Here is a 27659-nt window from a genome sequence, read left to right on the forward strand (position 1 = left end):
AATGTGCTTTCCCACAGAAACAGGTAAAATCAGGGTAATTTTCCTTCAGTGTTTTATTTTTTAATGACTTCATCTAGTAATTAGTTTTGCAACCAGCCTCTATTTACATTTAATTTTATGTCCCGCTGCTCTGAATCAATTCTAGCTCTGACATTCCCTGTCAAAAACATTAGTAGTTTTTCCTCATTGCCTCCCAACACTTTTGCTTGCTGACTGAAACACTGTCTTGTTTCCATCTGGCTCTCAAAGTTAATTCATACTCTAGTATCTTTTTCATGCACAAATAAACTGTTTTGGGGTTTTTCTTTTTTTTTTTTTCCAGATAACTCAACCCTTTAAAAATGAGTCTTACAGTTAATATTTTGAAGGTCTTTAGATACAAGAGAGAAACATTGCAAGTGATGTAGCAATTCACAGTTCTTCAATCTCTTTCCAAATCCAAATCATTATCTTAGCCTGCCTTCTGTGCCAAAAAGTGCACAGCTCCACATGTTGCTTTCTGTGGACCCTTTTTCTCGCACTCAACGTGCTTTCCTGTCTCACATGTCATTTAACACAGCATTTCACAGCGAATGCTACATGAGAGCTATCTCTGTGCTCTATAAGCTTTGGCATGATACAGGTTTTTCTCAGCTAAGTGCTTTGTCAGAGATTTTACTACCTTAGTTCTGAAATAGATCTCTTTGCCTGGGCTCAGTCCCCCCAAATACCATTCCTTTCAGATGCTTTATCTTCATTTCTGTGCCCTGCCTGAAAGTGTACTAGTGGTATGTTTCCCTGCTGCTTGAACTGCAGTAAATTCAGTCACACAGTTTCATAGCTGGCTTCCTCTGGACTGATTTGAAAATTACTAAAAATATGAAGTGCTTCTTAAATCGGTCTTGTCAGAAATAAAACTGCTTTCTCTCTTCCTCTGCCAGACACTCAATATTACAGATAAGCAGTGTTTAAGCCTTTTCCAGCTGTCCTCCACATTTCCAGAGCCTCAACAGTTGAAGGACTTTTAACTGTTACATCTTTGCACTCATGTGGGGGACTTTTTGTGGGGGTTCATTTTATTTCTGTTCTTCAGAAATTGGTCACAGCAAAAGGGCCTGACAGGAGTTTTCATTTCTGAACGAAAAAGATGAAATTTATAAAACGAGACTACCAGCACAACTGTCACTACCGACAGCTCCTAAGAGCAGCTCCTCCCAACATAGCTATACCTTCTCTGTTCCAAATACAGCCCTTTACCCTGGAAAAGGGAACGACAACTTAGCAGTGCTGGCGACAGCGCTGGCACCAGAGGGCAGAAGCAGCTTCGGCACACGGTAGAGTAATGGATCAGCAAGGGGGTGGCTGCAAGAAGGCGGAAGGTAGAAAAAAACAGAGCAGCTCGGCAGGGTGGTGTTTATTCAAGCGGGGAAAATAGCTTTTAACACGACAGGAGGTCTGAACGAGATGGCAAGGCGGGGCATGAGGCATGTCACCGTGAGGCGGGTATGGCGGCACCGCCAACGAGGGCTACGCTGGCGGCCTCAGCAGCACACGCGCCGCAGCAGGCCGCTCTGCCGCCTCCACAGCTCCGGGGATGGCGGCACCTCCCCGGCCAACGGCGTCGTGACCGGCACCGGGTCGCGCCCCCGAACGTGCCCCTCCCTCTGGGCCCGCGATCCCAAGCCCCAGCCCCTCCCCGCCCCTCTCCGACTCACCCCACCGCGCCGCCGCGGCGCCGGAGGCCTCCGCCAGGGGGCGCCGCAGCGCCTCGAGCACGGCGTCGGGGCGCGGCGCTACCAGCCGGTCCCACAGCCCACGCGTGTAGAACTCCACCGTGTGGGCGCGGCACAGCGGCAGCGCGCGCGCCAGGAACCGCGACACGCGCGCAAGCGTGGTCTCCGCCGCCGCCGGTGGCAGCTGGGGCGGCAGCGCGAGGGCCGGCCGTGACATGGGGTCTGCGCTCGGCTCGCCGGGGCTGCCGCTACGCAGGCAGGTGAATCGAGTACCGAGTGGCTTCGGCGGCGGCGCACATTGGTGACGCCATCTCGTTGCGCGACGCTCGGAGAGCGATGGAGGCGGCGCGGAGAGAGGCGCCAGCGGCTGAAAGTGCTGGTGCCGCTGCCCGAGGACCCCGCAGCAAGCGGCTGTGGAGGCCCGACCTGATGCGCAATGTCGTGGGAAGTGTCCAGGAGGGTGAGTCTGGGGATGGGGGAGCAGCCGCGACTGGTCCCCGGCGGGTCTGAGGTGGTGTCACGGTGGAAGAGACGGCGCCGAGGGAGCCTCCTTCTGCCGGACCCGCTGGTCTCAACCCTAGGCCTCCTGTCGTGCCTCCGAGCTGGCTCGGCCCTGGTGGACCGGATGGGGACCGGTGGCTGCAAGGCTGGCGGAGACGTCCTGTGTGAGCTGCGTATTTCAGATAGAAGCATATGTGGAAAAAGGTTCAGATTATTGAACGGTACTTATGCAAGTGTAAAAACCGAATAGGAAACAGAGCATTGGTTTTTGCAGCACTTTTCTGAAATGTCAACGTTGGAGAAAGAATCAAAGGAAAAGAAGTGACTGGACTGATCTGAACTTGCTGCCTTCGGAAACTTTTTAAAATGAGTATTATAAAAGTCAGTGACTCTTAAGACTGATGCAATAAAAATAAGATATTAACGTATTAGGAAAAGAACATGTCTGACTTCAATGCCATTATACAATGATTGAGTCTGAAACCACCATTGTCTGATGTTTCCTTTCAGGCTAAATCATTCTATGATGTAGCATACTTTTGAAGTGTAGAAGAGCTCTTCCTGGACAGGTGTAGAAAGAAAGTAGCAGCAATAAAAATACTGTTGGTATGGAAAAATATGATGTAATTCAATGTAATACAATGAATTAGAGGCTGTTTTTTTTTTCCTGTGGCATTGCAGCTGCAGACTACTGAAGGATCTGGTGTTGCTATTGTCAAGTGCCTTCTTGAGATTATCTTTAGGACTCTATGTTGATATTGCTTGTGAAGCTGTAAGAAGAGGGAAGTGAAATGTTAATGCACCTTTTCACTAGGTTCAAAAAGCATTGCTGAAGGTATATCATGTTGAGTGTGCATTAAGAAGTATGCTTACCATGTCATGTTCTCTCCAGGGTTTTAGGCAGTAAGTTTCAGTAAATTTGTGCAAACTGCAATGCTGCAGTAGGAGACAGATTTGTAACTGTGTTTTTTCCTTGAATTTTTGACTGGTCCTTATTAAAATTAGCACAAGTAGTGTGTTTCTCTCGTTTTGTAAAGTAAATGGGTTGAAATGGTCCTGACAATAGTTGAATGGTTTGATACTACTTTAGTGCAGCCGTATTTCACTCTCTTTTTCTTATGTTTTTAGGACGAGGATTTGCATTTCGGAGAAAACAAAAGATCGAAAGACAATACAGGAAATTATTGAGAAAGGGAAAGAAGGTTCATTCACAACAGGATAATCAATTTACTGATACTTATCCAGAGCACTTGAAGCATCTTTACCTAGCTGAGGAAGAAATGCTCAAGAAACGGCGGCGCAGGGCTACAGATAATTCAGTTTTAGCAGAAGAAAAACTTAATGAAGCAGTAGAGTAAGTTTTTTAAATATGTCTCTAAAAACAAGTAGTTGTTTCCATTGTTAAAGAAATATTTTATATCTCACACTTTACATGAACTTCAGTATAGTGGTTTGCTTAAAATGCCATTAGGTCTTAAATGTTTTTCTTATTTGTTAGAAATATGAACCTACAGCTTTGTTGTGTTTGCATCAGAATCGGAAAGCAATATGGATGATGTTTAGTCCACAGAAAGTTACCACTATACTTTAAAGACAGGGTTCAGCCTAAGAGCAGTAAATGTTTGACTAATTTCTTACCATATATACAGAGATGAGAGCCTGCTTTTCAGGTAGTGTGCTTTTGAATTTGCAGAATTTTCCTTTGAATTGATTCTGAGTATTTTAAAATTAATGTCACTTTCCAGAAAGGTTGTTCCCAGTTTGATAAGTTGTCTTCTTTATATTGCACTGTTTTTCTGCTAGAATGAGCAAGATTTTGTGCAGTTACCCTTTCATGGTATGGCTAATTTTTGGGGAATATAACTATGAACTTTAAAAAAAAAAAAAAAGGAGGATTTAGTAAAATCTTAAGGCAATAAAGTGTTGTTTATCAAAGTAATAATTTTAAACAACAGAAGTGTCATTATAGCTTGCCATTGGTGAGGAGTTTTGTTGGGGTTAATTGTTTGGTTTTTAATTTACTTACAATAATTGAGAAAAGTCAAATGGAGCTTCTCACTTGTGATCTAACAGATGTCAGATAACTTAAACCTTTTTTTCCCTGTGTGGCAGTAATTCCCCCTGAAATGTTGGTTAGGTATGTCAGTAAAATGAAAAGTGTAGTCACTCAGGTCTGACATTGTCTTGGCAGTGTTTTAAAACAACATTCAAGTACTGTGACTGAGGTAATGCTTTTTCATCCTCAGTACAAGGAGTGTCCTAAGTCTTTGAATTCCAAGGTGTATCTATATCTAAACTTTCCTGAGAAGAACAATCAGGGGTGGGTAAAGGCAGTCAGATCTAAGCTCACCAGGGAGAGAAAGGTAGAGTTTTTGTCTGGAACAGGCAGTTAATTCGTGGGGGTGTCTGAAACAGGCCTGATGTTTTTCTTTAGACCAGAGGGGGATTAATTTTGCTTAAACTATGATCATTGTGGTTGTAAACCAGAATTAATATTTCTGCATGAATGTGACTGCTAATCGTTGAGGTGGTGTGATGCGTAGAGACTTAGATAGACTTCAGTGTTCAATGAGAATATAAAGTAAGACTTTGGTTAGATAATTCTATTTTTAGCACATACTGTTACTTTAAGTGGATTGGTACTTGAGACGATGAAGTGTCATTACACAGTATTGCCACAAGATGGAGATGAGACTAAGGCAAAGATGATTTTTTTTTTTTTTTCCATTTTTCTCCAAAAGAGTGGTATTTCTAAACGAAAGTATGAACAAACACCTTCTTTTCCCTTTTTGATTGTCTGTCTGAAATCTCCTAGATGACAATGGGGACTTCTCAGATTTTTGAGTGTAATAGAGTCATAAAAAACTTACTTTGTGAGCAGTGCTTTAATATCTAACAAGGCATGTACTTTTCAAGTGTGAAATGTCTTTGCTACCACACTGTTTATGTAATGGCTGTGTTGTGAATCAGAAGAAAAAATAATTTGGGACTAAATAACAAGAAAAATCCACTCAAAGTAGTGTGTCAGTAAATGCCAGACAAACAAAACAGGTTTTCTTGAACTGTTTTCTTTGGTGAAAGGTACCTGGGCAGTTTTTTAATACTGAAATTTGGAGGGAATGTAATTTTAGTTCCTAATTTCAGAACATTAAGGACAATAATAATGCCATCTCCTTCAAGAAGAAACTTTAGGAAAGCATTGCAAGGAGGCATTTTCTCCTTGCCATGTTAGCCTGATTTCTCTGGCAGACAGTTTGCTAACAACTGGCTGTCCTCATATTTCTGCAGGTGCATCCATATGTCAGAACTATAAAGATATAATATGTTCTAAGCTAGTGCATTCAGTTTTTCTAGCTCTGAAGAGCTTGTATGATAGAGGAAGAAAATTTTTAGACTCTCTTTAAACTTCATGAAGCATCATCCATGTGAAGATGCAGCAGATAAGGGATATGGGTCCTTAAAAGTTGTGTGTATACAGTCTTTGGTATACTTGGCATTGAAGAAGTTTAGTTTGCTGTCTTTTCATGTGAGCTGCTCGTTACATGACGTGTAATCATGTAAGAGTGGTGCAAATAGGTATCCCATCAGTGTGGAAGGATGGGCCTTCTGAAGCCTGTATTTCTAATAAACTTCCCCAAATATGTACAAAATCATGGAAGAGTGTGCTCTGATTCTGTAGGGGCTATGGGATACATGGTTATGTGTACTTGGTGATAGTCCATACCTGAAGTACATGACTTTTTTTCTTACAGGTCAGTTACGACTGAAGGGAAATGTAAGAAGAAAACATCTAATCAGAAGGCAAAAGAAGAGTATGAGAAAATAAAGGCTGAGCGTGCTAGAAAGAAAGAGGTAAATCTTAAACAGATATATTTCTTGATTGTAAACAAAGACTAGATTACCATTTCTACCATTTTGGGTCCATCTGGACCCAAATAGGGCCATAGGAGAGGAACACAGATACTGGTATTCTTTTAGTCTTTTTCAACTTGACAGTAATAGTCAGGCATGCAGGTCTTCAAAGTTGCCATTGTTTTTGTTCCTACTATTTTTGTCTTGCAATTGCCTTTAGCAGGATTTTGTTATGTCGGTACATCAAGAAAAAACCTAGAGCTTCATCTGCATAGCCCAGTGAATTATACTAGACTGCTTAAATATTGTAGAAGGGGAAGTAATAACAAGACCATCATCTTGTGATGAAAAACGAAATGTCCATCCTATTTCTTAAGGTGTTACCATAATGCAGGCTTCATTTTACCTTTTTATGTTCTTTGACCAACAGCAAAACTATTAAATTTAGTGGTGTCCATGGCCAAAATCTTATTTGTCCCCTCGTTCCAATTTAGTGAGACTTATTTTTATAGGGCGTATCTTAACATTGTTGACTAGTCTGTTGAGTTACTCATTTGAGGCATCCTTATTTAAATAGTTTTGTTCTTTGCCAGTATGTTGTTTGTTGCACTGTAAAATGGCACACGTCGTTAACATCGTAGAAGTTGTGTAACTCACTGCTAACCAACGAAATTTCAGTAACTGCTGTTTAAATGCTATAGAAATATATAGCTGGATAAAACATATTATTTCTCCAGTTTAGCTGATTGAAAACTAGAGTAATTCTGTGCCAACTGGTCCATGATTCTGGGTGAGTTATGTGGTTGTTCAGCTGAGAGTTGCTGTTTTGAATATCAGATGCAGATCATGCTAAAACAAATTAATTTTTATGACCGGGTTATTTAGAGGAAATGGGAATAAATAAAAACCCAGTAAGACTGCAGGGAATTTTCTTTGAGCAGCACTTAAGAGTTATGTGAGGAGAGGTGTTAGCATTTTTTGTCTTTTCAAGATATTTAGGCAAAACAAACAGTAGCCAAGTGCCACAGTAACAGTAATCGCTTATGGGGAATCCTGTGTGATGATCACATACTTTACCCTCACATACGTTAGCAAACTCTGGATTTGCTGTTAACGTATTTTGGGAAAAGAAATAAGCTTAAAGGTACAACTTTTAGCCTCCACACTATATAAAAAAGCTAGGATTTAGTAGAGATCAGAATGTAAGTAACAACCACCTAAGGAAGATGAATGTTCTTGCTTTGAGTAAGCATTTGATTGGTAGCTTAAATGGATGTTGTTTACAATAATATGCTGAACAGCAGTAAAATTATTAGATGGGAAGTGAATTACAGGCAAGTTACAGTTGGTGCTACTCTGATTTAAAAAAAAAAAGGAATCTATTATATTAATCATCGTTACAGGAAAATAACTGAAGTGTGCTGAATGGAGAGATGTTATCTGTGCAATTTTGTTGTTTTGTTTTTTGACCTGTAGCCTCTTAGATTTCTATTTAGAAATATTTTCTTGGGTTATTTCTAGTTAATTTTATGTTCTATGTCGTAGGGCATTCTTACTAATTTTTGTACATCACAGAAGCTACTATGCCATGGAAAACAAAAACATAATTTATAAATTGATAAATTATCATTTATTTGGATAATTGATAAATTATCATCTATTTGGGCATTCTGCAGAAACATATGCCTTTGTGATCAGCAGCTATTGCATTTCAAAGAATAAGCTTTATGAGGAGAAGTCATCTAGATGATATGAAGCATCCAGCCCTTCAGTTTGATTTGTGAGGTCTTGCATATTTTGCTAGAGGGCATGATATATGTGAAGGAAGCTAGTTAAGTTGCTTGTTGTAAATGTTGGCCCAAATTACTTGCTAAAATTAGAACACTATAGAAGGGGGCATAAGCTGTTTGATAAAAACCTGAACATATTACCATGGTGATTATTCATGTAGTCTAAGTGCCTCCATTAAGTGTTTTGTTTGCATATGTGCTGTCCCCTCAACATGGAAAGTTTGTACAGTTGAAAATTTTGTTATCTCCTGCCCCACCTTCTCTCTCTCAATAAAGACCTGTTTTGCTTTGAAGAGGACAGGTTGCTAAGTTTGGTCTTGATCAGGTTGCCCTAGATAATGCTTCTTGTGATGCTGTTGTAGTATCACAGACCTGCTCAACTTCTAGCTCCAGATATGCCCCATAGCCTAGCTGCCAGTCCCATGCAGATGTGTCCAGTATCCTAGCACATCTGGATTGGCAAGACATTTACATGGGGCTCAGTGGGTGGCTTTTTTTTTTTTTTTTTTTTTTTTATTTCTTGCACTCCAGAGGAGAAGGTAGGAAATTTTTCCACTTTGTCCTTTAAGGAGAAAAGCCAAGGAGCTCATTTCACAGAAAGGAGGTAGAATGCATTTTAGCAACAAACATCATTGTAGGATGTTCTACTGAGGAAAACTTGGCTTTTCTCATTAAGCTTTAGGCAATATAGCGTGTTGATTGCAGTATGTGCTGGAAGAGCATCCTGATTAACCCTTTAAGATTAATGGTGTTTCTAGTGTCAGTACAATACCTAATTGCCAATATCTTTACAAAAATAAATCTTGTTTATAGATAGCTTCATAGCTACATGAATTATGTAATGTGTGTAATTATTTCCTAATCTTATTTATTTCTTTAATTTTAGGAAGCAGAAAAAATGAAACAACAAAGAGAAGCAGCCCAGCGTTTGTACAAGCAGAAGAAAATGGAAGCTTATAAAATATTGAGTAAGAAAACAAAAAGAGGACAGCCAAATCTAAACTTACAAGTGGAGTTTCTTCTTCAGAAAATACAACAAAATGCATAAACCTTTGCATACATCTTAATTGCAGGTTTTGAGTTACCCGTGGACACTTTATTAAATTACTTTTAATAAATGATATCTTTACTTCTTTGTGACTTCTGCTGTTGGTTTGTTTTCTCTCATCAGTCCAACACTGGAGGATATTCGTCCTGAAAATAGGTATTCTGTGCTGAAAGAGAGAGATATTTGGACCTTGAAAATAAATGGTCTGTATTTCTAAATTTAAATTCTGTTAGCTAAGTAATATCCTGAATTCCAAATCATTAGAGCCTAGGGCTGTTTGAATATGAATTTGCATACTGTAAAGCATTTGTTTTCTAGCTCTAACACTTCCTGCAATTGTGATTACTAAAATTATCCTTACTTGAGAGGAGTAAAATGATAAATGCAACGTAATTGATACCTCATGAATTGCCAAGGCTCAGAGTATGTTTTGTGTGCTGTTGTATAGGGTGTGGCATATGAAAGCAAAGAACATAAATTATACTCAGAGGGCTATTATTAGTCATTCTCCTAGACTTAACATATACTTTGTGCTTGGTGATACATATTTAGTCTTTTTATTCCATGTTCTTGGTGATGGTTAACATGAAACAGTTTTCCGAAGAAGCACTGAAAATGCCTCCTTCTCCAGTGCTTCAGATAACCTGATCAGCCAGAGTGCATAATAAAAAAAGCACTGAAGTACCTGATCTTGGCCCAGCGTTGCTGGTTTCAAGGAGGAGAAGTTTCTGTCATTTTTTCCCATCACTTTCCCTCTTTCATAGGTTTATTTAATTTGGAGATAAAAAGGGGTTGTGGCTAAGCCTTGCTTCTCACAGACATTCATATGAGAGACATTTTTTCCACTGGAAGTTAATTCTTTATGTACCAGTTCTAAAAGGAAGATGTTGAAATGGGGTATTTCCTCATACTGTCCTTTGCTGATTACTATGGTGTAGCAGCACAGCACAGTAGTCATGAGAAGTCAGTGCAGTCCAGTGTCTCAGCTGCTTCATGAGCCTACAATTCTGCACTGTCAAGCCACTTAAATTAATTTGGTACCACTGGAAGGAAGCAACACAGCAGTGGTAATGCACTGGCTCAAGGTCATACAGGCAGCCAAGAAAATGGAAACTTTGCTTTCATTTGCCGAGTAGCACTGTAACAGTTGACCCATCATGTGTTTATGGAGAAAAGTGTGAAGAATGAAGGGAAGGGATCTTTTAAGGAAGGGAATAAAGCCCTGATTGCTTTTTTTGATGTGACAACTAGGAAAATAGTCCAATAGCAAATATGAGTTCATGGAGGCTGCCTGTAAAAGCAAACCTGCTTTCAACTGTGTGTTTTGATTTTAAACGTGTGAGAAGTTAGTCCAATGGGATATTAAATTTGTATTGTTTTTTTATTAAACCTTGCTATGAATATGTAGTGATTTTGAAATGTGAAAAAGAGGAGCCTAAATCCTGTTTCTTTTTTTTGTGGTTTAGGACCAGCCGGTAACTCAGAACCATGCAGCTGCTAACTCACTTCCCCACTACTTCCCGCGCTGTTCCTGAGGTATGGGGAGGAGAATCAAACGAATGTAAATACCATGGGTTAAGAACAGTCCAGTAACTAAGGTATAATACAAAACTACTACTACTGTCACCAATAATAATAATGATAAGGGGAAAAACAAGGGGAGAGAATATAAAACTAAAAGGGGAAAGGAAACAAGACAATAAACATAAGTGATGCACAGTACAATTGCTCACCACCTGCCGACCAATACCCAGTCTGACCCAAGCAGCGATCTAGGCCTTCCAAGTAACCCCCCAGTTTATATGCTGGGCATGACGTGCTGTGGTATGGAATACCCCTTTGGCTAGTTTGGGTCAGGTGTCCTGTCTCTGCTTCCTCCCTGCTTCTTGTGCCCCTCCTCGCTGGCAGAGCATGAGACTGAAAAAAGTCGTTGGTTGGAGGAAACATTACTGGGCAGCAACTAAAAACATCGGTGTTATCAGCATTGTTCCCAGGCTGAAAGTCAAAAACACAGCGTTGTGCCAGCTACTAAGAAGAAAAATGACTGCTACTGCTGAACCCAGGACACTGTTCATGGTATTTTTGGTGGTTTGGTTTTTTCCTTAGTGTCGTGGTTTAAGCCCAGGCCGTAAATTAAAACCACGCAATTTCTACTTCCCCCCCCCCCCCCCCCCCCCCCCAAGGGATAGGGAGGAGAATCGAAAGAATGTAACTCCCACGGGTTGAGATAAGAACAGTCCAGTAACTAAGGTATAACACAAATCACTACTGCTGCCACCAATAATAATAATGATAAGAGAAATAACAAGGGAAGAGAATACGATACCGCCCGCCGGAAAAGAGCCCGACAGAAAAGAGGACGTGCCCTTCCGGGTAACTCCCAGTTACATCCCTGGGCATGATGTGCTGTGGTATGGAATACCCCTTTGGCTAGTTTGGTCAGGTGTCCTGTGCCTGCTTCCTCCCGGCTTCTCCTCCTCCCTGGCAGAGCATGAGTCTCACAAAGTCCTTGGTCAGGGTAAACATTCTGACCAGCAACTGAAAACATCGGCTCTATCAGTATTATTCCCAGGCCGAAAGTCAAAACCACAGCACTGCACCAGCTACTAAGAAGGAGAAAAAGTGAGTGCTGCTGCTGAACCCAGGACAGTATCCACCCCTTATTCCATACCATTCACGTCATGCTCAGATCCCACATTTTCCGTATACCCTCGCTCTCATCTCAGTGCACTGTTATCTTAGTGCACGGACCAATTCCTATAAAGCTACTGAGTCCATTCAGTCCCTGATGTTGGGCTCCATCTCTTATAACAGTCTTTCAGGGCAGGAGAGGCTGTGTGCAGTGTTGGATCATTGCCTGCTGATGCTGATCGTTCCTTTACTGTAGAACTCGTCCGGTTCTATCAAAGTTCATTCTCTGTTGGGATAATGGTCGGAGGGAAGTCAGGGCCAGTCTCTGGTGCCCTGCAGACTTCTAGTTGATGGGCTATAGCAGGCAACAGCATACAATTGAGTTCATTGGCTGTTTTCACACACTCAACCTCTCTAGCAGCTTGTTTTCTATTCTCTGAAAGCCTGCAGATCTCAAGTAGTTATGTCTTCTTTCCAGTACATCTTCTGAATAAGATGAAGTGGAAGTGATAGATAGGGCTGCACAGTTTGAAATTCTGTTCTCCAAGTTGGATGATCAGTGAATGCAGGCAACTTCAGACATTTTTTTTTATTATTATTTTCATTTTCTTTCACTATAGACTAGTGAAACTGTGAATCAGAAATAAAGGGGGGAAGAAAGCATCAGGTACAAACATTAATTTTCTCTTTTCAGTTCTGAGGAAGAGAACGTGAAGCTTCCCTTGCTCCTTTTGCAGGGTAACTTCTTGGGAAATCATAATAGTAATTTCAATGGATCATCTCAGTAAGCTGGTTTTGACAGAACAGGGACTTTCTCACCCCATACCCATCTAGAAAGATTTTTTTTTTTTTTTTTTTTTTTTTTTTTTTTTTTTTTTTTTTTGCTACTGATAGGAAAAAAAAAGAACAAAAAACCCTTTCACTGTTAAGATACTAAGGTTTTGGCAACGTGGACTTGGATTTTTCTTTTTAATCTTTACAGTCTGATAAATTATGCCTGTGCTAAGAATTAGGAAAAGAACATTAAGTAAAAAAATTGATGTTATTCTCAGTGTCTATTTCTGCTTTCATAAAGTAATGTTTTAAGTCATTAATCAAAGAGTTTAGAAGCAATTTGAAATGTATTAATGAACAGAAGAAGTATGAGCATAAGAAAATTGTGAGGACAGGACAAATCTCTGAAATATCAATTTGCCGTATAATTTCATTAACTCATGCATACGTCCTGGAAGTTGCTGAGGGGAGTAGTTAATGAATTGAAAGCCATGCAGCAAGCTTGCTGACTTCCCTCTGAAGAAAACCTTTATGGGATATGTAAAATAAAAAAACAAGTAAAGTAGTTCAGTTTGAACTCTCAGTAAAGTAGTTGGTCTATTCACAAAGCTGCTGTGTAACTTGACCTACAGCACGCTGATTGCTCTAGCTTTTGTCTACAGCTCTGTCATGTCTCTGTTTTGGGAAAATATATAAATCCAGACTTGAAAATAATTATCCAAATTGCTATTAATTAAAAACTACACAGAAAACAGCAAAGTTCATGACAGAGCTATAGACAGAGCAATCAGCATGTTGTAGGTCAAGTTACACAGCAGCTTTGTGAATGGACCAATAAGAGCAGTGGTTCTGTAGCTACCAGCAGAATTAGTGACGGCTACTTCAAAATGAAGTAGCCGTCACTAATAATTTGGGAAGCTATTTAATGTTTTAAAAAGTTAAAACTGCACTGTAAGGGGTAGTATGTTTTAGGTAAATGGCCAACTCAAATCAGTTAACACATTGTGTCTTAGATGTCATTAAGGAGACCCAGGTAATGAAACATGTACAGTAGCAAGAGAATGCTAAATTATGGTAAGGCCTTGATGTTTCATTCAATCGCTGTTTAATGTTTATGTTCAATTTCTTTTATTGTCGCATTAAGCTAGACAAAATAAATAGATAGACTTGCTTTAGAATAGAATCCTAAGTTGAATACTTAGCAATAAATTTTTAAATTTGTTCTTAGTTTCAAGAGCTGGTTGTAGTTTTGGATGTAGAAGTATACTCCCAACTAGTCAGGCTGGTGCTATTTAAACTTCTTTCCCCAAGAGCCACATATACTGAGCGCTTATAATTAAAACAGTCTTCAGGCTGATATAATTTATGTTTCCTACCTACTCCAGTTTTGGGTTTGCTCCCGGATGATAGGACTACTGTATTTTTGTTGAGGATTTTCCAGGGAGGAATGGAAGTAGCTGCCCTCCACAGATGGCTGTCTCACTGGTAGGAAATGCGTCTGGTCTCAGCATTTAGAGCATTTAGGATTTACTGTGCACATACAAGCTCTGCATTCAGCGCACACACAGTATGTCTGATCTGGCCCAGACTCATTGGAATTATGGCAGGAAGCTTTACAGCTGATCTGTACAGATACTGAGCATTTGAAGCTTCGAGAAATTTTGCTTCTGTTTACATACATGGCACAAAACTAGCTTGCTCAGCATCCCTGACTGTTGGCAACACGCTATTCAAGTCTGCATCCACATTACTAGATATTTTAAAGTTATGTGAAAATGTTAGGTCATCAAACTTCATCAGACGACATTACTGGATACAGAAAGTCCACTAACACCAAATATTTCACAACCCTACCTGTTAATAAATTAAGGTCAAGCTTATTTTCTTGTAAGTGCAGTTCCTTTTGCTTTGGTGTCCTTTTTCAGTTTGTATCTTATTTTCTGATGTTAGCTGAAAAAATCCACATTCTGCACTTACGATCTTTACGTACTTTAGCATTTATCTGCTGGAGATAGGATGTCTCCTCTCATATATAAAGCTGTAATATGTGATATTTTATATTCCACTGCAATCATTAATGTGTGTTTTAGTCATCTCAGAGATAGATGCTATAATATAATCTCTCATCTCAGAGATATATGCTATAGTCTCTGCTTTTGAATACAGCACATACATTTCATTCTCCAAAGACAATGCAGTGAAAGTTTTTTTTAATGCTGTTTTGATTTCTCCGAATAACGCTCTGTCTGTGGAAATTATAGGTATAAAAAGCATTAACTCATGCAGTATCATAATTTCTACTGATATTTATGGGGTTTTTTCCCTGCGACTTATTTTATTTTAGGATTTTTTTTCCCCTTAGAAATAGTATAAATAAAACTGATACCTTAGGTTGAAAATGGGATTTGGGTTTAATGAGGTGAACAGTGTTCCTTTTTAAATAATCTGGTATGTATTAAAATTCACTTAGTGGTTGATAAATCAATACACATTAAAATATCAATGTATTCAAAGTTTGTTTTTTATAATTGCTGTATAGGTACCAACATGTTGGATTGCATTGCAGATTTGAAAATACAAAACAGTATTTCATATTCACTGTGCTCAAGATTAAAACAAAGGAAAGGGGATATAAATTACATACCCATCCATACGCACATAAACATATCTCTAAACAGTTGACTGATTTTCAGGTAAGTAATTAGGATGGCCATTTTTAATGTTGAAACTATGTCCTGTTGTCCAGGTGGCAGTGATTGCTGTTGTCAGTGTTATTTTAAAGCCAATTAGATACATCATTTTGTGATAATTTCACTTTCTGAATCTGCAAGTACGTGAACTGTTGCTCCTCGATCCCTTTTTACAGAATACTGCTCTGAAGGCAGTGGAGGTACACTGATAAATTGCTTTCGCACTAAGAGCAATAAATCATGCAAAAAATGACACTTTGTATTTAACAAATATTTTCTATGGGAGTGTACAAAGAGGACAAAACACAGTTACAACACACAGGAACACTTTCCATTTCTGCATCATACTTAATAGTTGAGCAAGTTGTCAAAGTTTCAGCTCCATAAACGGGGAAAGACAGCTTTTCCAACCCATGCCCTTGCTTCCCGTCCCTGCTCAGAGCAGCACTTAGGAATGGGCTTCATCTTGAATCAGTGGGGCTTGAACAAAGTTCATCAGACAAAGTAAGATAAGCTGAAAAAAGGAAAGGAAAAGGCTGCCTCATCCATCCTCTGACCTCTTGTGGTGTTTGGTTGGGTTTTTTAAAGTTTGAACCTTTGTCTTATGGGTTTGTAACTCTGTCTGGAAGAGTACAGAGTTTTACACCACACCTGACTGCTCCATAAAAGCAAATGAGCAGTTACATGGTGATAGGCAGGTTGTTTGCCGACTTCCTTGGTTCTGAAAGGTAGAGGTGTTTTGCAAAAGTAACGTATAGCCACAACTTTAACAGTAGCACCCTTAATTTTCTAATATTTTTAACTTTCTGAAGATACTTTGGTATATTAGTAACTCTTTCATGATAAGTCATCACCTGCTTTAGATTTGACAAACAAAAACATGGGTATGGTAAAGATTGAATATTTACTATTTAAGGAAAAACTTGTAATGAGCAGCAAAACCAGGAAAAAACGTAATCAGAAGTAAGCTTTACCTGAAAATTTGATGTGTAGGTCAGACTGTCACAGTCTCTTATTTCCTCAGAATGTTATTTGGCAAGTGTGAAATTAAGCTACCCTGGTCCTTAGGTAGCTGTAAAACAACCCACACCACCACAAAACAACAACAACTCCCTCTCCCAAAACAAATGAGGAACAGCTAGAAGCATCTCTGTCAGTCCATTTTCATTGGGTGTCTCTCAAAGAGGTGTTGTCTAAATATTGTAAACTTTATACAGAAATGATTCTTTGATGTGTGCTATGAAAAAAAATATCAGCGATGATGATTTGCTATTTGAATTGTTATCTGTTCAGGGGCATTATTTCTACTCCACCAAAACCTAATTTGTACTGAAGACCGCAGACTTTTGCATCTGTTAACAGTTGTGGATTGATTACACACAGAAAAGCTTTTCATTGTCCTTTAATTTCATTATCTTTTAGTTTCAGTTCTGCGGTAGTATTAAATCGTAAACAGTTCTTTGCAGACGGTAGCAGGGCTGTTGTGTGTGAAAGGAGAGATTTATTCTGGAACGGTTTTGGTATTAGATGTGAGAAAGGTCATTAAAGTGATGAGAGATCAGAGAAGTGTATTTTTTACTTCTCTAACCAGCATGGAGAAAGAGATCTTATTCTTCCTGGGTTGGGACAAAAGTGTTTCCCTAAACTGTGTTTTCTTCTTTGGCACATTAAGAGTCCACTTCCTCATAAGCTTATATTTTTTTCAATGGAAAGTGACCCATAACATTAAAGCTCAGGGACCAACAGAAAAGAAAGGGATGAAAGGCACAAAAAGTTGGGAGAACTGGTAACAGCTGTCTGTTTCTCAATAAAAATAATCATCATACAGGTTCATACAAACTAGTGTTTTACAAAACCAGTGCATATGTTTAGTGAAATAACTCTCTCATGTAATTTAACAGAGAAGTTTGCATTTACAGAACTTATTTTATTATAAGATTTTTAGGGTATACATTGAGGCTATTTCCTTGAGTTTAAAACAGGGAAGCCAACGCAAGTAGCTAAATAATCTCAGCTTGGGGAAAAAAAAGTAGAAAATAATTTTCCCTACTTTAAGTGTGGGAAATAAGTACTGCAAAGCAAAGGGTTATTTATTACCAAAAGCCAGTGTTGTGAGGTGTCCCTGCCCATGGCAGGCAGGTTGGAACTAGATGATCTTAAGGTCCTTTCCAATCCTAACTATTCTATGATTCTATGATCTGGTTTGTACTTATTTTAAAACTTGAAGCTCCTTTCAGGTTTTTATAGTAAACAAGCAAGCAAGAAAACAAACAACAACAAAAAAAAAGAGACAAAAATCCCACAACCAAACACTCTGAAATTTAAGTTTTCCCTGGTGCCAACTGGATTTGGATGTTTCTCAATGGCTGTTTCTATAGCAACAGCAAACATATTATGAAGATGATTTAAAAGCATTTTTTGAAGATCTCATGCTTGTGGTTATCTAGCTTCAGAAGGTGATATCAAATACCTGTCTACTTTTCAGCTGAGCCACTCCACAGAAAGGATGGAAAGAAATAATTTGAGCACCTGTGCTTCCCTGGTACTGCATATGTACAAGCACCTTTCAGGGGCTCTTTTTGTTCTTGGTGAAGAAAAGCCCACTGGGTGGAGGCATGGAGCTGAATTTCATGAGGACACAGTTATTTATAGATTAATAAACATAAAAAGAGGGACATTAAGATCAAAACTAGGTAGACTTGCTTAACAAAGTCTGTAGGACTTGATCATTATTGGAAGTTGTGCACACCTTCCTTAAAACCTACTGATGATAATGTGAAATTATTTCTGGCATTAGAGAATCTATGGAAAACTTTTTTGAACTGCTCAGATGTATCTCATATTTAATTTTATGCTGTTCAGTTACACTCTTGGCCATATCCTGCTCTAGCTATGCTGGTTACATGAACAATACTGTTCGTTATATATGTTACATATGTATTTATGCTTCCTAATCTACATAGAAGGAAACCCTGAAATCTTGCAGTATAGAGTCTATTCAGTAATTTTTTGGCTCTTCTGAGGTCTAAATGCCAGTTTATCAACATTTTTCTCTTAATAGGGGCACGAAAGCTGAGCAAGGCCAACTGTTCCACAAGCCACTGTAGGCTGCACAACACGTTTTTTTCCACACGTTATATACTTATCCCATGCTAAATAAGGGGCTTATCCACAACCCCTCAATTTCTCATCTGAACTTGATTAGCCTAGCTAATAGTACCAACAAACAACCCTACCTGTAACAAAAACTGAGAGGAGTAGCAGAAGCTAACTACAACTCCACAGCTTCCCTGCTGCTTCTCTCTACAGCTTTCTCCAACATGTGCTGCCAGCTGTGGCAGTGTGACAGGCAGCTCAAATGGTTCTGGACAGGTGAGCCTCTGCTACAGAGGACAAACCTGAAATGGCACAGAGGGTGTGCTTGCATCTCCCTGCACTGGTTCAGCTGGAAGAGTTGCTTCAACAGGGCTGGTGACCTTGCAGACAGAACTGGGGATGGTGGCTCAGAAGCTGTCTATTGATGTCCATTTCAGATATATATAAAGTGATTTTTAATGGAGTGCTGTGAGGTGCTGGGATTTGCTAATCTCTGCCTAATCTCCTTTCCTGAGCCTTGGACAAATTTTCAGACCTCTGTCTCCCAGCTGTGACGGTAGTGACATCTGCCATTGACTGTTCCTCTGTTGATGTATCTCAAAGCAACTTCGTATAAGCTCCTCTCTGTGGAAATGTTCGGGGGGAAAAAGCAAAGTTGAACAAGTCCTCTAGAGGCTTGACAGATAGCCTCAACTTTATTTAATGGAGGGACAAGTGTCACAAGGTCAGACTTTGCAATTATGTCTCCAAATGCCTGCTCTGTGCTCCTTCTTCCTGGAAAATGCTTGGAAAAGGTTTCCAGAGGAATTCCAGTTAGTAGAGTGGAGTCTTGGCAGTTATTGACCCATTGTTGAGACAAGTCAGAGACCCAAGGTTAACCGAAGTGACTGCTGTGCTGCTGCAGTTTTGTTATGGCTCTTACTTGGGTTGGTTCACTCAGACATCTTCAGCCAGGCACAAAGACACTCTGCAGTCAGAGTATATGCACCTTTAAAGTATCAAAGCAAAAATTTATTAGTTGACGTCTAAGAGTTAATGAGCTGTTAGTCTAAGCAGCAGTGTGCTCACCACCTCTGGCATGATGGATCTTTGCTGAGAAGCTGGCATCAGTCAGGAGTGGGAAGGGTTGGATGCCACCACACATCATCCAGACTTCAAGTTGCTGTCTGCCACCACATCAACCCTGATGGCACTGGGTTGATGACATAGTGCTTCACAGCTAGGTGATCCTCCCTACTCGTTTTCTTTTTTTTTTTTTCTTTTCCCATTAGGACTTTGAACCTTTCCATGCTGCTGTTTTCTCTCTTGTATCTTTGAGCTACTAATGGTGCTGTCTGAACAATCCTACCCTGGCTGAGACTTTCATCTTTGCTGTCTCTTTACCTTCTCACAGCACTTTCATGGCAGCCTGATTGGTATCTGCCCTTTGCTGTCCAGGTCACTATAAAGATGTTAGACATCACAGATCCCTGGACAGATCCTTGTGGTACTCCACTTGTCACCGGCTCCAGGTAGCATCCCATGATCCTCTGAGTGCAGTCATCTAGAAGCTTTTTACCTATCTAATAGTCTGCTTTGTAATCATCTTTCAAACAGTAAATGTGCAATGCTTATCTCATTTGGCATTTTCCCCAGGTAGTGGAAAATATATTTATTAAAATTAGATTTGTTTATGATTTTTTAAATCAGCTTTTTCCTATAATAGCATTGTTAGGATTCCTTTTGTCCTAAGTAGACCTTAAATTAGCTTTATTTTCCTCACTGCCAGCTATAGAGCTTCCTTTTTATCCTTTAATTTCCTCTATTGATTTTCTACAATTTCTTATTGATATTCATTTCATTATCCTTCTCTTTTTCTACTCTCCTGAACATAAAGAGGATTTTTTTTATTTATCCGCAAAACTCTGTGATGTATATATGTAATAAAATTGAAAGTGTAGAAGTACTAACTTATGTGCATAAATTCAGCTCATTTAGTATTACTGAAAACAAATCAGCATCGTAAAAGAGGCAGTGATACTCCTCATAAAGATAGTAATAGCTGTTATGCTTGTAACACCTAACAATCCTGAAGTACAAGAATATTTTAAAGAGCAATTTGTACTGTTTTCTAAAACCCACTATGTTACCCTGGAGAGCTCCAAATGTATAGTATGTAGCTGGAAGAAAAGAGGCCTTTCCACTGAAAATTTTAAAACCAATGTTGCCTTCTGTACCAAGATTATTCTAAAATACTTACATAATTATTTTGGAAATCATTTCATTCAGCACAGTAATATTAGGTCTTATTCTTCATCCTGACAGATGATGAGTTACATCACAGAATTACAAATTTTTGTAGCTTAGTTCCAGTGATCACAACTTGATTGTACTTGTGATGTGCAAAATTCATGCTGGGAGTGGTAAGCTTGTAATACTTCAAAAGATACAGTACTACCCTGGCATACACTTCTGTCCTGGTTTCAGCTGTAGCAGTTATTTTTTCTTCCTAGTAGCTGGTGCAGTGCTGTGTTTTGGCTTTAGCCTGAGAACAATGCTGATAACACACCAGTGTTTTACTTGTTGCTAAGTAATGCTTACTCTGATCAAGGGCTTTTCAGTCTCATGCTCTGTCAGTGAGGAAAGGCATGTGAAGCTGGGAGGAAGCAGAGACAGGACACCTGATCCAGACTAGCCAAAGGGGTATTCCATACCACAGCATGTCATATCCAGTATATAAACTGGGGGGAGATACTTGGAAGGCCTGTATTGCTGCTTGGGTTGGGGTGGGTGTTGGTCGGCATGTGGTGAGCAATTATATTGTGCATCACCTGTGTTTCCTCAGCTTTCATTTCTTCTCTTGTTGTTTAATATTAATATTGTTGTTATTGTTGTTGATATTATTTCTATTATCACTATATTGTATTTTATTTTTAGTTATTAAACTGTTCTTATGTCAACCTATGTGGTTTACATTCTTTCAATTCTCCTCCCCATCCCGCCCTGGGGAGGGGGAAAGACAGTGTGTGAGTGAACGGCTGTGTGGTACTGAGTTACCGTCTGGGTCTAAACCGTGACAGCCTATTCAGGGATATCTCAGTTCTAGCAAAATAATATAAGGTTATTACAGTATAAGGTTGTAAAATAGCTAGATACCTTGTTTCTGATTTCTGAAACTTCTATCTTGTAGATTCACAATGAACTAAGCCAATACAGAAAATTACAAGAAAAAGTGCCGTTATGCATTTATGAAGATTTTTTTTCCTGACTATTCTTTTCCTGAGAAAAAATGTATAGTATACATAAACTGTGGCAACTTACAAATTTGATTTTTCTCAGGAGTTTTAAGAGTAAATAGATGTTTTCCAAGTGAACTCATAACCAAGAGCTTGTTTACATGGTTTGATTGACAAACTCCTCAGTACAATTACTTACATACCATGGAAAAATTCATGAGGAAAACTATAGTTGAAGGATTATTTTGTTTGCTAGAGCTCTAGCAGTATTCTAACAACAACAGTGTATGTGCAACAGGGAACATTTTATAATAGCAAAAGTTTTTTAAATGTCAAGTTTTGTTTCAGATGACTCTTGAAAATACAATCCTTGTAGACCATTGAATTTGAATTCTAGGGATCACAATTTCTTTGACACCCACTCAATTATGCTTATTTGTGGTTAGAATCTGTAGGTTACAGCCATACCTGAGGAAGTAAAGTGGCAATTCATGCAGCCCTAGAGTGAGGCACGGTGAGGAGGATCAACCCAATATGGCAGTGTAGTGTCTGTCATATGAAGCTCAAAGGGTCATCTGAGTTTGAATAGTGGAGAGGTTAAGGTAGTCACCAAGTCTGCTCCTTTCTGTAAATTCCCCCCTGAAAGATAGTACCCACCTGCTAGTATTAAGAGGCAAACCTAATAGGTAGGAATGATGCTGGCTTGGCCCAGCTCTCTCCTGTGTGATGTAGATAGTCTTTTTGTCTTTGAACAGCATCCAGCAGAATCAGGCCATTAGTGGGCAGTAGTAGAAAGAGGGGCAAATAATAAGGGATTCTCCTGTTTTCTGTTATATCAGTTATTCACCGCTGTTTATCAAATGCTTTATGAAACACAGTTCAGCCTGCATGTTACACACATCTTCATCCACTCATGGTGCAATTGAAGCTGATACTATATATTTATATTCAACTGATATATATATATATTCTGATCTACCCAATGATTTGTAAGTAGTAGGTCACAATGATTTTGTTTTTCTCCCAGCGTACTTTCATAAAGTCAATATGGGTGGTTTAGGATTATCTGTTAGGATTATCTGTAGCATTACACGGTCTACAGTCTTCAACATCTCTGCAGTTTCGACCTGCAGAGAGAGAGAAACACTATAAAGGAAATGTGTGTGTACGTATTTAAAATGTGAAGATGTGACATAGTCAGCATTGTTACATACTTTCCACTCTCTGATTTTACCCTGGATCCATAAAGTAATTAATCTTCTATTCCAATGTGGAACAAAGTGAAATCTGTAAGTAGTTACATGGATCAAGAGAGAAGTGGGGAGTGGCAGATCTCAATGTCAAATGAGGCCATTACTCAGTAGGTTTCAAACAAGGTTAAAATTCATGCCAGATAGAGTGCCCTATGGAGTTAGCATCTTTTTTATCACATTATATGCTAACATAGCATAACAATCATGATATCTCCTGGAAAATAAGGTAACAAAAAATAATTCAATTGCTTTTAAACTCACTAGAACCATTCTAATGAGAAAACATAGGATATTTTTAAAAATTTATTTGCTAAAAGAAAATTAAATTTCTGTCACAAAGACATAGTATCAGTAGTAAAATTATCCAGACACTTTAATATTTAAAAAATAGGCATATGCTTAAGTGTGATGATTAGTCATAATTGAGTCAGCTTATTAACTTCGTTGTATTTAATTGATTCTTGGAGTAAAATTTTGTTCTATTGAAGGCAATTGGATTTTCACCATGTGTTTTCAGTGTGTCAAGTTTTCTCCCTTCTGTTTCTTTGTTAACCTTTTTTGCCCCCATTCCAGTCTTTCATTTCTTGAAATGATAGAGTTCAAAGATCTGATCACAAGACCTGATAGATCTGGTGGACCATAGCTCTTAATTTGATGTGTCAGTAACTTTCAAGCTCCAGATGAACATATTTTATTTCTTCTTGCTAGTGTATGAAGATGTAACACCAACACAGTGTGTTAAGACCTAGCTGTCTCTGAGATAGAGAACACACAGATTTTTATGACCTCAAAGGAAAATGCAGTCAATTAATGTTGAACCACTGATATTTTGTTATACCATCCCACCAGTCCACTCCCTCCCACCCTCAAAGAGTGTTGAAGGTTTTATTTATGGGAAGTCACATGAGAACGATAGGGAACAGAGTCTAAGGAAGAAGAGCTGAATGTGCTCATCACATCAGAAAATAATCTGAGAAGTTTGAAATCACTTGCAGGGAAACTTTGGCTTCCCAGGGAAGTGGTGGAATCATCGTCCCTGGAAGTGTTCAAAAAAAGTATAGCGGAAGCCCTTAGTGACATGGTTTGGTGATGGACTTTGGAGTCCTGGGGGAAAGGTTGGACTTGACCTTAAAAGGTCTTTTCCAACCTACTTCATTCTATGATTATGTGTTTTTATTGCTGAAGAAGAGGAAGAGTTGGTTCCCTCATACATCCTTCTGCCTCTGCCTTGCTTGAAACCCCTCTACCATTTGCATGGGCCATTTTTCTTTACTAAATGTTCTGGGTGTTTTTTGTTGAAAGACCTCACCGTGTCACTACATGATACTTGACACTTCCTCTCTTTTGACAAAGTTTTTCTTTTTTTCTGGCATCTAGCTAAAACTTCCAGGATCCAAGAATATCATACAATATCAGGAAACACAAACTGTAGGTAAATTCAGATTTAACAGACCTGAACTTCTGTGCAGCTAATCTGGTTTATTCCAAACAAGAAAATGCAGGCAACATTGAAAGCAATACATTTACTGCTCAACAGAGGTATCAGGCTTTCCACATTTCCAAAGTTGTCATAATAAGGCTATCTCCAAGCCATAAAAAGGACTCTTCAGTAATGATATATGAAGACTGTGAAGAAAATAACAATTTCCTACAAGATCTGATTAAATCTGGGTCACTGCTAGTGTGACATTTTAAAACCCATGGAAGAATTTGTTTGGAACCAAATCCTGAAATTGAATATTCATGTATTATGGTATTTCATTTTAAATGGTGATAATAGCAAGAAAAGCTTCATCTTAGAGGATTTTCTGCTTACATTTCATGATTCAAATGTTAATGATGGGTTTTATTTTCTCTTAGTTGCCTGCATGTGGAACTAGTGAAAAATATGGAAGACATGCCATATTCTTCACAGCAATAATATCCTTCCTAAAAGGATATTTTTCCAGTGATAGAACCAGATCATTGACAAAGAAACCTTATTTTACTGTCTGCATTTTCATAACAAACCAGATTTGGGAGTTCTTCAGGAAAATGCTTGCTTTTATGTGGAGTCTTCAAATGTACCACATAAGAATAAACAACTCCTTAAAAAAATTCATAGCAGAACTCAGGATCTTGCTTAGTAATAAAAAGTTATATTTTTAAAAGCTTGTATTTCCTAACATAATAACAGGACACACATGGCTGAGATTGACAGTAAATTCAGTCACTGACTCAGGAACTGCATAGTTCTTCTGGATCCTGTGTTTTAAAACATTTTCTTCCTGACCTTACAAGTATTTCTTTCTTAGTGAGAGTTCCAATTATGTCAGATTTTGTCACCAGCAGAAGAAAGACTAGTAAAACAAGTCAGTTTGTTGAGAGTGGAGAAAGAACCAATATAAGGCTCAGTAAGTGTTCCTTACAAAATACACCCTGTTTCCAAAGAGGGGCCTCACTTTAATTATTTTTGCTTCAGATTTCATTCATTGAATTATGAATTTCTCACAAGAGACTTCAAAAGAAGTTTCTCACTTCTCCAGAGAAAACAGCAAACTGTCTCAAGTAATGAGCTGCTGGATTTGCGGAATTGCCTCCTTTGTTGTCATGGAAACTAAAGTTGTGAAAAATTGAATTAAAGAAGCTGATGATGACTCCCATAGTTTTTCTATAACTCTTGGAGTTGTTAATGTTCTTTAACACAGATAATTACTTGTAAATACTTTGGAGATAAGGATGGAAAAATATGAAGTTTTTTGAAGAGTAACTGAATATTTATGTGCATAGCTGGAGCGTACAAGTGCTTGTTAATCAATATCCTACAGAAGAATATTAGAAATCATAATCCCACCAAAGTTAGTCAGAATTTATCACTGAAAGCATTTGGAAAAGAATTTGATTTAAGTGATGAGAAATTATTGTTCCACAAACCCTAGGAAGTTTCCACCACTAGAAATGAATCTCTTTCTAAAGGTTAACTGACAGTTATTCTAGGACTAAACCATTCTTCAGCTGCTATTTCCACAAGGTTAGTGCACTGTCTCCTACAGCAAGAAACACCTGAACAAAATAGAGCATGTGTTTGGTTTAAAAGAGCTGTCTTGTGGGATTAGCTCATCAAAATCATCTGGGTCAATTGGTTTAGCCAGTTTATAGCTATGATCTTAGTTATATCTGTAACTGTCTTCTGAAAAAAATCCTGTCTTTTAGGGTACATGAGCAGTTTACTCTGGTGATCATCTAGACCAACTTTATTAAGCAAATATCTTGTATCATCAGAGAAGCAGTCAAATCAGAGGTACTTTTACGTGAAATAATTGGGCATCAACCTGAATTATAACTCTGGCTTATCTTTTCTTGTTGATCTGACAAGTAATTATTCTCTTTTGCTGGTCACAGGAAACTTTGTAAGCAAATATTGGACATCCCAGTTCTGGTTCCTTTAACAAAAAGCAGACACCAACCCTCAGAATACTCACCAAGACTACCAGCAAAATCTAGTTTATTATGATTGCTATTTTAATAATGTTGAAGGATCTGGGATTTCTTCAGGGATTCCTTATAATTATTATAAAAACTATGACTTAAGTAGATATCTGAAACTCAAAAAATTAAATAGAAGAAGAAAGAGAAGGAATAGGAGTCCAGGCATAAGCAGTGGCTTTCTGAAGTTGATAGTGACAGTACTTTCAACCATCTCTTTTGACAAATTCAATATTACATGTTTTCACTACCTTACAAATCAATACAGTTAGTAGTACTTAAAAATCAGTCATGGTGAACCCCACCTTTTATGACATATCAACATGTCATACCCCTTCCTATATAGAAAATTAGCTGTGAGAGCACTGGGTATATAGCTAACATCTTGGGTTAATTCTCCACTTCCTCTTAAAGTGATTCAAATCTAAACCAAGATACATTCTGTGCAAGCCATGTAATTCCTTGTTTAGAGACTGTGTGAAAATACCCTCCAGTTTTTCAGTTGAACCCATGCACTCTACAGCAATTAACTTATTCTTCTCTTAATGATGAATAGACAGCATGACCATGATGTACCATGATGGTTTGGGTGCTTCCATGTGAATAAGTAATCAAAGATTTTTACCCTCTACTCCTATGAGTGGTTGTACTTTTTATTAAAAAGAATTTGAATACATGGCAAAAGCATTTCTGAGAGGAGGACTCTAGCCACAGGGCACATCTCTGTTTTGATTGCTCTGCTAGGTTCTTTGCCTTCTGCCTTCTGAAAAGTCCAGGGAGCTATCTGCTGATTGTGTGTTCCATCAACTCAGTAAGCAAAGTGCTTTAGTCAAAGTTTTTTGTTTTGGATTTTTTTTTTAGACATCAAAGAATTTGTACTATAGTATTTAACATTTGTTGGATGTACCTAAATATTTTATTGAATCTGATCCTTTTTTTTTCTTTTTCTGCTTTAGTTTTTCACCATTAAGTGATGGTATGAACTGTTGTTCACAGATACTGTTAGAAAAAGCCTGTAACTTGTGACTTGCTCAGGTACTAAATTAATGAGTGCCATAAAAACAAAGTAGATAAAAATAGATAATACAATAAAATATATCATTGCAATTTCTAAATCTTCAAAATAACTTCCATAAACTAAAAATCCATTAAAAGGTATTCTCATGCAATGCATAGTATTCCATATGAAAATATAAATGGTAATATTAGCAGATAAAATACAGTAACAACAGTGCAGGGAAAAAAACCACCATTCTGTTAAAACTTTGTAAGTAGAATGTGTTATTTAGAAATTAATAAAAATATATCAATTGCAGAAGAAAACTCAGTATCAGTAAGAATTTTGTGTTGCTCTAAGAGAAGCCAGGATTTTGCTTTGTAAGTTTCTTTTTTGACTTCACTTTGACTTTATTCAGTAATTCATCCTGATTCAAATCATGTTCAACTTTAACTGTGTCATTGAAACCTAAAGCCAGGATTACTTGAAGGACATGTTTGAGTGCTTTCCCTAAATCATACTTTTGCCAAATCTCCTGGTTTAATCGTGCTGTTTTTCTAGAGTCATCTCCTGCGTTTGTGTAGTTCAGTGAGAGTTTCAGCTGTAAGTTTTTTTCTGTGTATCTTCCTCTTTAA

General features: G+C 38.4%; 2 protein-coding genes across 11 annotated transcripts in view; one reads left to right on the top strand and one right to left on the bottom strand.

Moving 5' to 3' along the window:
• METTL25 (methyltransferase like 25) overlaps window positions 1-1929 on the bottom strand; it is a gene marked incomplete at its 5' end in the record, with an annotated part of 58473 nt that extends 56544 nt beyond the window's left edge. For all 6 annotated transcript variants that reach the window (XR_013958736.1, XM_080637528.1, XM_080637527.1 and 3 more), the window contains one exon: window positions 1695-1929. Coding sequence is in view for 5 of the 6 variants with exons in the window: in XM_080637528.1 (XP_080493654.1) it covers window positions 1695-1929 (235 nt within the window). The remainder of the gene's footprint in view (window positions 1-1694) is intronic.
• On the top strand, window positions 1914-20976 carry CCDC59 (coiled-coil domain containing 59). 5 transcript variants are annotated; one of them, XR_013958738.1, is made up of 7 exons: window positions 1914-2172; window positions 3342-3567; window positions 5966-6065; window positions 8742-8823; window positions 9027-9106; window positions 10370-10501; window positions 13694-20976. XR_013958738.1 is itself a non-coding variant. In XM_080637581.1 (6 exons), exons 1-5 carry the CDS (start codon window positions 2049-2051, stop codon window positions 9071-9073), a joined length of 579 nt encoding a protein of 192 aa, XP_080493707.1. In that variant the 5' UTR covers window positions 1914-2048; the 3' UTR covers window positions 9074-9106; window positions 10370-11259. The 5 variants fall into 5 exon arrangements, 4 of the variants coding, with proteins under 4 accessions (XP_080493707.1, XP_080493708.1, XP_080493706.1 ...); XM_080637581.1 differs by lacking the exon at window positions 13694-20976 and having other exon boundaries at window positions 10370-11259; XM_080637582.1 differs by lacking the exons at window positions 9027-9106; window positions 13694-20976 and having other exon boundaries at window positions 10370-11259.
• Window positions 20977-27659: the final 6683 nt, after the last annotated feature.

This window comes from Psittacula echo (assembly GCF_963264785.1).
Source record: "Psittacula echo genome assembly, chromosome: 1".
Lineage (NCBI taxonomy): Eukaryota > Metazoa > Chordata > Aves > Psittaciformes > Psittacidae > Psittacula > Psittacula echo.

What these genes read in the sequence shown, in the direction of transcription:
- CCDC59 (XM_080637580.1), top strand. Translation starts at nt 2,049, where the DNA reads ATGGAGGCGGCGCGGAGAGAGGCGCCAGCGGCTGAAAGTGCTGGTGCC. An exon ending in AAACTTAATGAAGCAGTAGA is followed by an intron (nt 3,568 to 5,965) that starts GTAAGTTTTTTA and finishes TTTTTCTTACAG; the next exon opens with GTCAGTTACGACTGAAGGGA. An exon ending in AGCGTGCTAGAAAGAAAGAG is followed by an intron (nt 6,066 to 8,741) that starts GTAAATCTTAAA and finishes CTTTAATTTTAG; the next exon opens with GAAGCAGAAAAAATGAAACA.